The sequence below is a fragment of the Dermacentor variabilis genome, chromosome 1, assembly GCF_050947875.1.
Source record: "Dermacentor variabilis isolate Ectoservices chromosome 1, ASM5094787v1, whole genome shotgun sequence".
NCBI lineage: Eukaryota > Metazoa > Arthropoda > Arachnida > Ixodida > Ixodidae > Dermacentor > Dermacentor variabilis.
The window spans coordinates 214,463,343-214,475,882 of NC_134568.1; the positions used below are offsets into that span (position 1 = coordinate 214,463,343).

Sequence of the window (12,540 nt, forward strand, 5' to 3'; positions counted from 1 at the left end):
AGTCAAAGCACCTTTGGCGTCAAATGTTTACAAGAACATTAAACTTACAAAGTTCTGGAATTAAAAATCTAAAGCATGGAAATGTCAATGCACCTTTCGCATCAAAAGTTTCTGGGATATTCATACCTATAAAGTTTCGGGATTGAAATCCATGCGCTCCGTATATTCCGCGCCCTCCGCGAGATGCCGCGACGAGCCCGCTCGCCGTCAAAACGCCCTTAAAACTTTGCGCTCAAATGGGGCTTTTTGCGTTGTGTGACTCCAGGTGCATGGGCGTTGCCACAAAATCCAGCCCGAGTTCACAATCTTCGCACCGAAATGGCTTTTGGAGCATGAAAAATCCATTCTAGACAAAATCCAGAATGATTTCTGGCGCCGGGGGGTTGTTTTGGTCGGCGGTGCATGACAGCCCCAAAACATTTCGGGCGGAGGGGGTGGGGGGGAGGGGGCTCAAGCCCATTAAGCGCCCCTCCCCCCCTAGCTACGCCCCTCGCCGACGGTACATTTTTTTTTGTGAAGTTCATCTTGTACGCCGGATCCACAGCGCCTCCAGTCGTGCACAGTCGAACGGTATGCATGAATTGATCGAGGTGCTGTTATTTATTGGATCAAAAGGATTTATTTGATTTCCCGGTATGAGTAGCGTGAATCTGATAAGGTGGACTGCCTGTGAAGCAGATCATATTAGGGTCTCCTCGAGGGGTGCTTGGCATAGAGTTTCTCACTATATTACCTAGAGGGAAATCTGGCGCTGCTTCGCTGTGGTATGCATGGGAATGCCGATATATTGTGACTTCGGATTGGCATCGTTCTCGGAGAGCCAAGACACCTTGAAGACGCGCGCCTGGCAAGCACCGTTCCATCTGTCACAATGATTCATTTTCTACTAAAACAGCACCTAAAAAGCTGTGTTTGCTTTACTATTACACAAAGACATGCTTTGTTTAACTATGAGAACTTCTTATTGCATGTACAATTATATGAAACGTAAAAAAGTATCAGCGGGTGGCTAAATTTGGAGGACAGACGAAAAGATTCGTGCTCGCATTGGAACAGTTTGTCGTCTGTTCTTGCTTTTCTTCGCTTGGTTATGCATTGTAGGTGACTGAACTTCACTGGAAGATGTAATATGCGTGAATGAAAACATTTTGTGAAGATCTTACTTTAGGAACGCGTTATTTGTGTAGCCATATCCACGTTTTACACGAAGCCTCTTACAACACCAGCCAACACAAGCCTCGCAGACACACATACCGTCATTGACGGCACAGCGCCCCTTATATAGGAACATAGACGGTGGCGCCAGGTTTCCCTCTAGGTGTTAAAGTGAGAAACTCTATATGGTGCTTGGTAACCGCGAGTGTCTCGCATGTTTTTGTCGCAAATAGATTGCGCTGCGCACACCACGCGCGTGTTGCTGCATGCATGCTGCATGTTTCTTCAGTATGAGTCGCTGGCTCTTAACATTCTCGAGTGATTTCGCGGAATTCATGTGGAGCTGGAGTTCTCCCGACGCTTTATACTATTATCGGGGCTCCTACTGTAGATGGCACATTACCCTTTACGAACGCATCCACAAGTTGGGGCTAAAATTGTTGCTCGCATTAATTCATCAAAGTGAATCAGAGAGACAACGAAACCTGGCAATTTCTTCACGAGAAATCACGCATTCAGCGCTTTGGTTGATAACATCATCACAACAGTATTGAACTAACGCACATCTTTGTTTCTTGATACACGCCATAAATTAAGTGGATGATATGCGACGTCGATTCCATCTCCTGCATTTTTGTTTTCGCCTAAATTGAGGATGCCAACCACCTTTGGCCGCATTCATCAACCGCTGTGCCTCGTGCTCAGCATGTGCCTCGTGCTGAGGTATTTTTCCGTCGTGCTTTGCTTCTACATCGTGCACGGACTACTTTTCTTTCTATTTTTCACGCAATTGCAGCTCCCGCGCTCGTCTCAGGTTTCTTCTTCGTCGTCGTTGCTCAGGAAAGTCAAGAATTTGATGCGAAGACTAATTACATTTCGGCTGAGGAAGACTGAGTAATTGACAAATTTCCTTGTAAATTATCCGCGGCAACACGAACCCATGACCTTTAGCAGTAACTCACCACTTCTGTTGCTTTCTAAAAGTAAGCGGACGAGCAAAGTATAAAAAATCGAAGTATATATATTTCTTTTAGACGCCACATACGATCCCCCGATAGTGTACACCATCAGCTTCAGAAACATTAACACCGAAAATGGCCACCGAAAGCCGATAAAATTCCACAACTCGATGTAGAGGTTATTTTTGCGATCCTTGTAGGAGAAACCAGAGCTGTCATAGAATCAAGTGGCGTTCGCAAGTAGGGAAAGAAGAAGAAGAAGACTGTTGTCAAGAGCGTCTGATCTCGGCTGAAGTCCCGAGCAGTTTCACGGCCGCTTTCTTTAGGCTAGGCTGTGGACGCGGAGCCAAAGTGGTAATGAAGCAGCAACCTCCAGCCGGCCTTGTAGTAAGTACTCAGACAACAGATGGGCCTACGTTACCATCACAATTTCTGCTGCCTCCTGCTCGAGTGCTGCGTATATGGCTGCTCTGACAATGGCGTCTATAAAGGCGCAGGTTGGGGCGCCCATGGGATCTACCTGGAACGAAAACCTTCAACACGGAGGCGCCTTGGCGGCTGTAGCGGACTGCTGGGGTGAGGCAACCCCACAGAAGGGGGAGCTCACTTCCACCTGCGGGGGCGTCGACCACTGGGAGCGTGGCAGATCAGCGAGAAGCACCACCGGCCGAACCTACGTCAAGTGCAACCAAGAAGGGCACATGAGCCGGGATTGTGCCACTGCTGACAGTGGAGGACAACGAGGATGCCTCAGGTGTGGCGAGGAAGGCCACATGAGTAGAGATTGATCTGCAGACACTTGGGCGGTACACACCCAGATGTGGTCCGCTACGCTTCGTGTGTGGCCAAATTAGGCATTTTGTGTGTATGTTGTGCTATAATAGCTGATTTATTTTAGGGAATATTGAAATTTGTACTTTTTTGACGATGATTTCGATAAATATATTCTTATACCTTCCACTATCTTGTATTCCTTTTCATGTTCGCTTTCGTAGCTTTAACAGTTTCGTGTGTTTATGTGCAGCATCTATATATATATATATATATATATATATATATATATATATATATATATATATATATATATATATATATATATATATATATATATATATTCGCGCCATTCCATGCGACATCAAATGGGTAATTTACATTGCATGGAACGCAATTGCAACAAATGAATGTACATGGGGTCCAACAAGAAATCGTGCGCTTGTCAAGCGTCAAAGCCCACAACAAGTGCGAAGTTTCCGAGAAGGATCTGTGGTGTTCGCACGTTTATGGCTCGTTAAGAATGGGGCATTCGACGTCGGGAAAACGCAAAAAAAAAGAAAAAGAAAGTAAAATGTAAGGAAAAATTACATCACTTTCTGTAGTGAATAGCGCCATATAGGCCTGCGGTCAATGCAGTACATTTATTATGTCCCACACCTCGACGTGATTAGGCTCTCCACTATAGGAAGTGCTAGCTGCGCACCCTATTTGATGAGCGGTTGAAGTAGAGATCAGCTCTTTAGCAGGGAAAGCGATGCAGCGAAACACCGACCGTGTGGGTGCGGCACGCTATATCGCATCCTATATACAACAAAGCACCGCTTCTTTCCGTCACGACGAAAGCATTCGGTGTTTGGGTCTGGGTGTATCTTCCCGAAGGGCGTTCAGTCCGTCAGCCACCACAGCCGCACGATGGAAGCTAAATTGGGCACTTGTGCGGTCTTCACAACGCAGTAGTTTTAACTGAACGCGTTGACGGCAATGAAACCAACCTCGCAAACACCAGCGCAAATATTGCACTTCTCAATTGGCAAACTGGCACCACCAGAATTCAGAGAACACAGCGCGGACCAAAACACGAAAACATGCGAGGAGCCATATTGTAGTAGACCAAGTGTGCGAGCGTGCCTTTGCGGACACCACATGCATGAATGCAGAGCATTGCTACCCATACAACGTGAACGCTTTTTTTCCAGGAAACACTGAAGAATAGATACATTTTATATGTAATAAAGTAAGCACCACTCTTAAGAAAATTTGTTACGATACGAATTTTGTTTGACCGAAACAAACATTGCATTCTTTTAATTAAAGCATGTCTATTCATTGACATTGTCTCATTGCGCCTGAGTCATGCTTTAATGAAAGCAACAACCACCCTCCTGGTTGATGCCGGTGACATTTATTACTGGACCGCTTTCTTCGCGACCCATGTGAATCTCTTTTGATTGTTGCGATTCCCAAAAGCAAATGATGCCTCGAGGTGGAAGCTGTGCTCTATTGTAAACACCCTGTCCCCAAGTCTGCAAATGGCGCTTGGCTCGTATGGGCAGCGGACAGCCGCTTCGTTGCCTTTCTATAGGCGTGCGTTCGCGTACTGAATTTTGTGGTTGGTTGGCGTGAATATAAATCTGGCAGCACAAGTGCAAGATGAAATGCGCAATAAAACACTTCGAAATACAGCTGGTGTTCTTGCATGTGTGTACAGCATCGCAGCAGGCAGAATTCGGCGTTGACCGTAAGTAGTGTATGTTTACGAATGTATAGTTTTATGGATTTTTTAAAACATAGCCGGTGGTAGACAGCACAATTCTTCTCCTAGTGTTGGATTATTCAAAATGGCGGACATTACTAGCACGAGAAACTGAAACACATATTCAGTTAATTAAATATGAACTCTAGAGAACCTCTTAATTACTTGACGCTATATTTTCCAAATTCCGAATTGTACCCGGCGAGACTGCAACACTTTCATTTGAAATGAAATTACAGGACATCAGTTTCGACCTATTATTTCCCAAAGAGTGGGACGATATACATGAGTGTTCAGTTATCTATGAAGATTGCACATCACATTCGATGGACGCATCCACAAGTCGGGGCTCACATTGCTGCTCGCATTGATTCATTGAAGTTAATCACGAAGACACCGAAGCCTGGTAATTTCTTCACGAGAACTCACGCATTCAGCGCTTTGGTTGATAACATCATCACAACGGCATTGAACTAACGCGAATCTTTGTTTCGTGATACACGCCATAAATTAAGTGCATGATATGCGACGTCGATTCCATCTCCTGCATTTTTATTTTCGCCTGATTTGAGAATGTGAACCACCTTTGGCCGTATTCATCAACCGCACCATTCACCGCATTCATCAACCGCATTCATCAACCGAAGGTAGCACGTGCCTTGTGCTGAGATATTATCGCGTTGTGCTTTCCTCGCACAACGCGAAAATATCGTGCACGGACTTTTTCTTTCTATTTTTCACGCAACTGCAGCTCCCACTCGTCTCAGGTTTCTTCTTCGTCGTTGCTCAGGAAAGTCAAGAATTTGATGCGAAGAGTAACTAAATTGCGACTGAGGAAGAGTGAGTAATTGACGAATTTCCTTGTGAATTATCCGCGGCAACACGAACCCATGACCTTCAGCTGTAGCTCACCACTTCTGTTGCATTCTAAAGGTAAGCGGACGAGCTAAGTATCAAAATCGAAATAGGTGTATTTCTTTTAGATGCCACATACAATCCCAATAGCGTTGACCATGTTGCGTTTCGCCTGCGACACGTGGTTTTGCCGGCGCGACTGCGGCGGGGCGGCAGACATTTTGGCCCGATCGTCGTCGCCGCAACACTCATCGGCAGGTGTTTCCAGGCGCGACTGCGGCGATGCGACCGCAAAGGATCACCCTCTCATTCCAGTCATTGTGCCCGAAACAGGCGATGCCAAAGCAGGGATCATCCTCTCATTACAGTCATTGTGCCCGACCGGCTCGCTACAACAGGATGCTACGAGATCGTGCTCGACATGGTGCTACGGCATCGCTACGACAGTGTGCGTCACCATTAGCCCATTGTACATTCACGTGCTCGTCTTTTGAGGGCTCCGATTTCTTCTGTTGAGTAAAGTGCTCTCCCGTCTCTCTACTTCGGTCAACCTGACCGCCAACTCTTTGCGATGTTAAAATAAACAAGTTGTTTTGTTGTTACCAGTCGACTCATGCTTTGCCGGGACCTTCGGATGCTTCCAGTTGTACCCCAGGCCGCCAGGCCAACGCTACCCTTGGGGCTTGCGACCCAGGTACAACCACGGGCGTCAGCGCCGAGTTCCCAACAACAGATCGTACCAGCGGTCCGATCAAAACATCTGGTTGGCAGCGGTGAGATCGCCTCCGACTTCAAACAACTGTCTGCCAGCGGTGAGATCGCGACAACGGAGGCCAGCAGCGAAGAGATGCAGTTGACTGTATGCTGAGCAGCTCATCGACGATCCGGGAGCAGTGCAACGAGCCCTGTGTGATGACTGGTTGCCTGCAGCGGAACGACTGCGCTGGACTCTTGGCTGCGAGGTTTGGTGAGTGCGAGACTTTCTTCTTCTGAGCTTTGCCAGGCTTTTGTTAGTGTCAGAAACAGAGCTGGTAATTGTGGTTGTCGTTGCTGCCGGGTTAGTTTGCGGCAAGACAATAGTAAGCAGTAGAGAAAGCAGCATTCAGAGCAGCCATGGATTTGAAGTCGTTGCGCAAACCGAAATTGTTGGAGCTTGCAAGAGAGTTGGGTCTGGATGTCTCGGACAAACTCAGAAAACCAGAACTGATAAAGGCTATTCTGGAGTTAGAGGCTGAGGATGACGAGCTGTCGGAATGCCTTGAGACCATTGAAGAGAGGGAGACTGCAAAAAGACAGGAGCGCGAACTTAAAGAGCAAAAAGAAAAAGAAGAGCGCGAACTTAAAGAACAGAAAGAAAAACAAGAGCGTGACCGTCAACACGCTTTGGAAATGAAGCGTCTTGAGGTAGAGATGGAACGCGCTCGTAATGGAAGTCAGGCACACGGTGCAGGAGAACGCGTATTGTTCAAAATGACTGACCTGATGCGGCCGTTTAAGCTTGGAGAGGACATTGGTTTGTTCCTGGTTAACTTTGAGCGAACGTGCGAGAAGCAGGGGTTCTCTCGGGAAACGTGGCCACAGCGCTTGCTCACTTTGTTACCCGGCGAGGCGGCCGACGTAGTCGCTCGCTTGGATAGAGAGGAGGCAGAGGACTTCGACACAGTGAAATCGAGTCTTCTAAAAAAGTACCGGCTGTCTGCGGAGGCGTTCCGTCGGAAGTTTCGGGAAAATGAGAAAGGCAAAAGTGAGTCATATACAGAGTTTGCGTATAGGCTTATGTCAAACATGCAGGAGTGGCTCAAAGAAGAGAAAGCGTTCGGTGACCACGATAAAGTTCTGCAGTGTTTCGGGCTAGAACAGTTCTATAGTCGGTTACCTGAGAACGTGCGATACTGGGTCTTGGATAGGCCAGACGTGAGTACGGTGGCTAAAGCCGCTGAGCTAGCCGAGGAGTTTGTGACGCGTCGGGCTCGCGGAGCTAAGGACGGTCAAAAGGGTGAATTTGGCTCGAAGTTTGAGAGGCCGAAGTTCACACCCATGAGATTAAAGGGGGACACGCGTAGTGAGGATGCGAGTGAAAGCAGTCCGACCAAACGTAAAGAGACGGCGGCAGCCAAACGCAGAAAGCGGTTCGAGATGAGGCGAGCGCGCGTTTGTTATACGTGCCAGAAGCCGGGTCACTTTTCGGCGCAGTGTCCGGAAACAACACCAAAAGTTGTGTTTTTTTCAATAGGCAGCACTGACGAGAACATGAAGCTTCTCGAGCCTTACATGCGAGACCTCCTCGTGAACGGGAAAGAGTGCCGAGTGCTTCGCGATTCCGCAGCTACGATGGATGTAGTTCACCCGTCTTATGTAGAACCCCATATGTTCACGGGCGAGTGCGCGTGGATCAAGCAAGCCGTGGAAGCTCATAGCGTGTGTCTGCCAGTAGCAAAGGTGCTTATTGAAGGACCTTTCGGAGCGCTTGAGACGGAGGCGGCAGTGTCATCTATGCTGCCACCCCAGTACCCGTACCTATTTTCAAACAGGTCCGATCACCTCCTGCGCGAGAAGGGGCTTTTGTTTGGTGAAGCTAGTGTTCAGGCCTTAACCAGATCGAAGGTTCGGGAGCTCGCTGCAAAGGCGGTAGTTGCGGGGCCGACGTTATCAAACAACGAAAAAGGGTCAGAGGCGCAGCAAGCTGATATTCAGAGCACGCCCGAACAGAATAAAATTGAGTCTGTAGCGTTGAAGGCGCCAGATACTGGAGAGGAAAATCCCGATTCGGGAAAGTTAGAAGAGCTATCTACTGATTTGCTCATCGCGCCTACGTCAGACGGACTTGATAGGTTGCTAAAAGTCAGCCGGTCGGCTTTGATAGCCGAGCAAAAAAAGGATGGCAGCCTGGAAAACGTGCGCTGCAATGTCAAAGAAGGTATCGCCAGGAAAACTGCGCGTTTTGTGGAAAGAGGTGGAGTCCTGTACCGGAAGTATCTAGACCGCAGAGGAGTGGAGTTCGATCAGCTGATCGTTCCTCAATGCTATCGTCAGGATCTGTTGCGCTTGTCGCATGGGGGTTCGTGGTCCGGACACCTAGGAGTTAAGAAAACTAAGGACCGTCTCTTGCAAGAGTACTATTGGCCAGGGTGTTTTCGGGACGCAGACCATTTCGTGAGGACATGTGACACTTGTCAGCGGGTGGGCAAACCAGGGGACAAATCGAGGGCGCCGTTGAAATTGGTACCTATCATTACGGAGCCTTTTAGACGGCTCGTTATTGATACTGTGGGACCTCTGCCGGTAACAGCCACGGGGTACAGACACATTTTGACTGTGATCTGCCCAGCGACAAAGTTCCCTGAAGCAGTGCCGCTTAAAGAACTCAGCTCAGTTGAGATAGTTAATGCACTACTGTCCATATTTGCGCGAGTTGGTTTTCCTGCGGAAATCCAATCAGATCAGGGCACAGTGTTTACTAGCGCTTTGACGACAACTTTTCTCGAAAGGTGTGGGGTAAAGCTGTTACACAGCTCAGTGTACCACCCACAGTCGAATTCCGTTGAGAAGCTCCACTCCGTCATGAAGCGCGTGTTGAGAGCGTTGTGTTTTGAACATCGAACTGACTGGGAGCTGTGTCTGCCTGGGGTGATGTTTGCTTTAAGGACCGCGCCGCATGCGGCTACGGGGTTTTCGCCAGCTGAACTGGTGTACGGTCGCTCGCTTCGGTCTCCGCTTCGCATGCTTCGAGAATCATGGGAAGGCAGGGGCGACGACCCAGTCGTGGTGGAGTACGTGCTTAAGCTCCTCGAACGCTTAAGAAGGGCACAGGAGTTGTCAGGTGAAGCAATGACAAAGGCCCAGCAGAGGGCCAAGGTTTATTATGATCGGACAGCCAGGGCCCGTCGTTTTGAGGTGGGCGATGAGGTCATGATATTGCGCACATCGCTAAGCAACAAACTAGACGTGCAGTGGGAGGGCCCAGCACGAATTGTTCAGAAACTGTCGGACGTTAACTACGTGGTAAGTCTGCCAGGAAAGCGGAAAGCACAGCAAGTTTACCACTGTAATCTGCTCAAACCTTATAGACAAAGGGAAGCAGTGGTGTGCATGATGGTAAACGTTCCTGAAGAGCTTCCGGTCGAGCTTCCAGGACTAGGCTCAGTGACGAACAGGGAAGACACCGGTCAAGTCATTAGTGACCTTATCAGTAAAGCACCGCTGTCGCCCGAGCAGAAAACCGAACTACACCAGCTATTACAAGAGTTTCAAGGTCTGTTCTCTGAGAGGCCTGGTAGGACTTCTGTACTTACTCATGATATAGAACTTACCTCCACAGAGCCAGTACGATCCAAGGCGTATCGGGTGTCACCCCGCCAGAGCGATATTATGGAGGCTGAGGTAAAGAAAATGCTACAGCTCGGTGTTATTGAGGCAGGTGAGAGTGATTATACCTCCCCTTTGATTTTAGTTGAGGTACCGGGCAAGGAACCTCGTCCTTGCGTCGACTACCGCAGGCTTAATTCCATCACTAAGGATCAAATTTATCCGATCCCTAACATCGAGGAGCGCCTTGAGAAAGTTAGTAGCGCTCAGTTTATTTCCACCCTAGATCTTGTCAGGGGTTATTGGCAGGTTCCACTTACAGAAGAGGCTAGTAGGTATGCGGCGTTCATTTCACCAATGGGAACATTCCGTCCTAAAGTGTTGAGTTTTGGTTTGAAGAACGCGCCATACTGTTTTTCAAGTCTCATGGATAAAGTGTTGCGGGGACAGCAAGAATTCGCTTTACCGTATCTAGACGACGTAGCGATATTCTCCGCATCCTGGTCTGAGCATATGACACACTTGCGGGCAGTGCTAACCCGCCTGCGCGAAGCAGGCTTGACAGTAAAGGCTCCTAAGTGCCAGTTAGCACAGGCCGAGGTTGTCTACCTCGGTCACGTGATTGGTCAGGGTCGTCGCCGCCCCTCTGAAATAAAAGTGGCCGCTGTGCGAGACTTTCCGCAACCGCGCACCAAGACCGATATTCGGTCGTTCTTGGGTGTCGCCGGCTACTATCAGAGGTACATCCCTAGGTACTCTGATATCGCGGCTCCCCTGACGGATGCTCTAAGAAAAACAGAGCCTCAAACAGTCGTCTGGGACGAGACAAAGGAAAGAGCTTTTAGCGCCCTAAAGAGTGCCCTAACAAGCCAGCCTGTGCTACGATCGCCAGACTATACAAAAGGGTTCGTTGTTCAGTGCGATGCTAGTGAGCGAGGCCTTCTCTGTGCGCTGCGCTCAAGAAACGTCGAGGGACGCCCGACTTCGGTTATGAGCATCATCGAGCGACATCCCTCCGGACAGCGGATGCAGTCCCCTGTCCATCGGGATCTCCTTCCCCCGGCGGGGCGGTCTGTTGCGTTTCGCCTGCGACACGTGGTTTTGCCGGCGCGACTGCGGCGGGGCGGCAGACATTTTGGCCCGATCGTCGTCGCCGCAACACTCATCGGCAGGTGTTTCCAGGCGCGACTGCGGCGATGCGACCGCAAAGGATCACCCTCTCATTCCAGTCATTGTGCCCGAAACAGGCGATGCCAAAGCAGGGATCATCCTCTCATTACAGTCATTGTGCCCGACCGGCTCGCTACAACAGGATGCTACGAGATCGTGATCGACATGGTGCTACGGCATCGCTACGACAGTGTGCGTCACCATTAGCCCATTGTACATTCACGTGCTCGTCTTTTGAGGGCTCCGATTTCTTCTGTTGAGTAAAGTGCTCTCCCGTCTCTCTACTTCGGTCAACCTGACCGCCAACTCTTTGCGATGTTAAAATAAACAAGTTGTTTTGTTGTTACCAGTCGACTCATGCTTTGCCGGGACCTTCGGATGCTTCCAGTTGTACCCCAGGCCGCCAGGCCAACGCTACCCTTGGGGCTTGCGACCCAGATACAACCACGGGCGTCAGCGCCGAGTTCCCAACAACAGATCGTACCAGCGGTCCGATCAAAACAACCATCAGCTTCAGAAACATTTACACCGAAAATGGCCACCGAAAGCCGATAAAATTCCACAACTCGATCTAGAGGTTATTTTTGCGATCCTTGTAGGAGAAACCAGAGCTGTCATAGAAGCAAGTGGCGTTCGCAAGTAGGGAAAGAAGAAGAAGAAGACTGTTGTCAAGAGCGTCTGGTCTCGGCACAAGTCCCGAGCAGTTTCACGGCCGCTTTCTTTAGGCTAGGCTGTGGACGCGGAGCCAAAGTGGTAATGAAGCAGCAACCTCCAGGCGGCCTTGTGGTAAGTACTCAGACAACAGATGGGCCTGCGTTGCCATCACAATTTCTGCTGCCGCCTGCTCGAGTGCTGTGCGTATGGCTGCTCTGACAATGGCGTCTATAAAGGCGCAGGTTGGGGCGCCCATGGGATCTACCTGGAACGATAACCGTCAACACGGAGGCGCCTTGGCGGCTGGAGCGGACTGCTGGGGTGAGGCAACCTCACAGAAGGGGGAGCTCACTTCCACCTGCGGGGGCGTCGACCACTGGGAGCGTGGCAGATCAGCGAGAAGCACCACCGGCCGAACCTACGTCAAGTGCAACCAAGAAGGGCACATGAGCCGGGATTGTGCCACTGCTGACAGTGGAGGACAACGAGGATGCCTCAGGTGTGGCGAGGAAGGCCACATGAGTAGAGATTGATCTGCAGACACTTGGGCGGTACACACCCAGATGTGGTCCGCTACGCTTCGTGTGTGGCCAAATTAGGCATTTTGTGTGTATGTTGTGCTATAATAGCTGATTTATTTTAGGGAATATTGAAATTTGTACTTTTTTGACGATGATTTCGATAAATATATTCTTATACCTTCCACTATCTTGTATTCCTTTTCATGTTCGCTTTCGTAGCTTTAACAGTTTCGTGTGTTTATGTGCAGCATCTATATATATATATATATATATATATATATATATATATATATATATATATATATATATATATATATATATATATATATTCGCGCCATTCCATGCGACATCAAATGGGTAATTTACATTGCATGGAACGCAATTGCAACAAATG

The 12,540-nt window shown here is 48.9% G+C and overlaps 2 protein-coding genes across 2 annotated transcripts; both read left to right on the forward strand.

The window, feature by feature from the left end:
- The first annotated feature begins 2,327 nt into the window (after nt 1-2,327).
- On the forward strand, nt 2,328-3,077 carry LOC142572874 (uncharacterized). Its single transcript, XM_075682314.1, has 2 exons — nt 2,328-2,501; nt 2,606-3,077. The coding sequence occupies exons 1-2, from the start codon at nt 2,472-2,474 to the stop codon at nt 2,900-2,902; spliced, it is 327 nt and encodes a 108-aa protein (XP_075538429.1). The 5' UTR covers nt 2,328-2,471; the 3' UTR covers nt 2,903-3,077.
- An 8,517-nt stretch (nt 3,078-11,594) lies between these two features.
- On the forward strand, nt 11,595-12,333 carry LOC142572880 (uncharacterized). The gene is made up of 2 exons (XM_075682319.1): nt 11,595-11,757; nt 11,862-12,333. The coding sequence occupies exons 1-2, from the start codon at nt 11,728-11,730 to the stop codon at nt 12,156-12,158; spliced, it is 327 nt and encodes a 108-aa protein (XP_075538434.1). The 5' UTR covers nt 11,595-11,727; the 3' UTR covers nt 12,159-12,333.
- The last annotated feature ends 207 nt before the right edge of the window (nt 12,334-12,540 follow it).

Coding starts and splice junctions, on each gene's coding strand:
- LOC142572874 (XM_075682314.1), top strand. CDS start 2,472: ATGAAGCAGCAACCTCCAGCCGGCCTTGTA. Junction 2,502..2,605: donor AACCTCCAGCCGGCCTTGTA/GTAAGTACTCAG, acceptor GCGTCTATAAAG/GCGCAGGTTGGGGCGCCCAT.
- LOC142572880 (XM_075682319.1), top strand. CDS start 11,728: ATGAAGCAGCAACCTCCAGGCGGCCTTGTG. Junction 11,758..11,861: donor AACCTCCAGGCGGCCTTGTG/GTAAGTACTCAG, acceptor GCGTCTATAAAG/GCGCAGGTTGGGGCGCCCAT.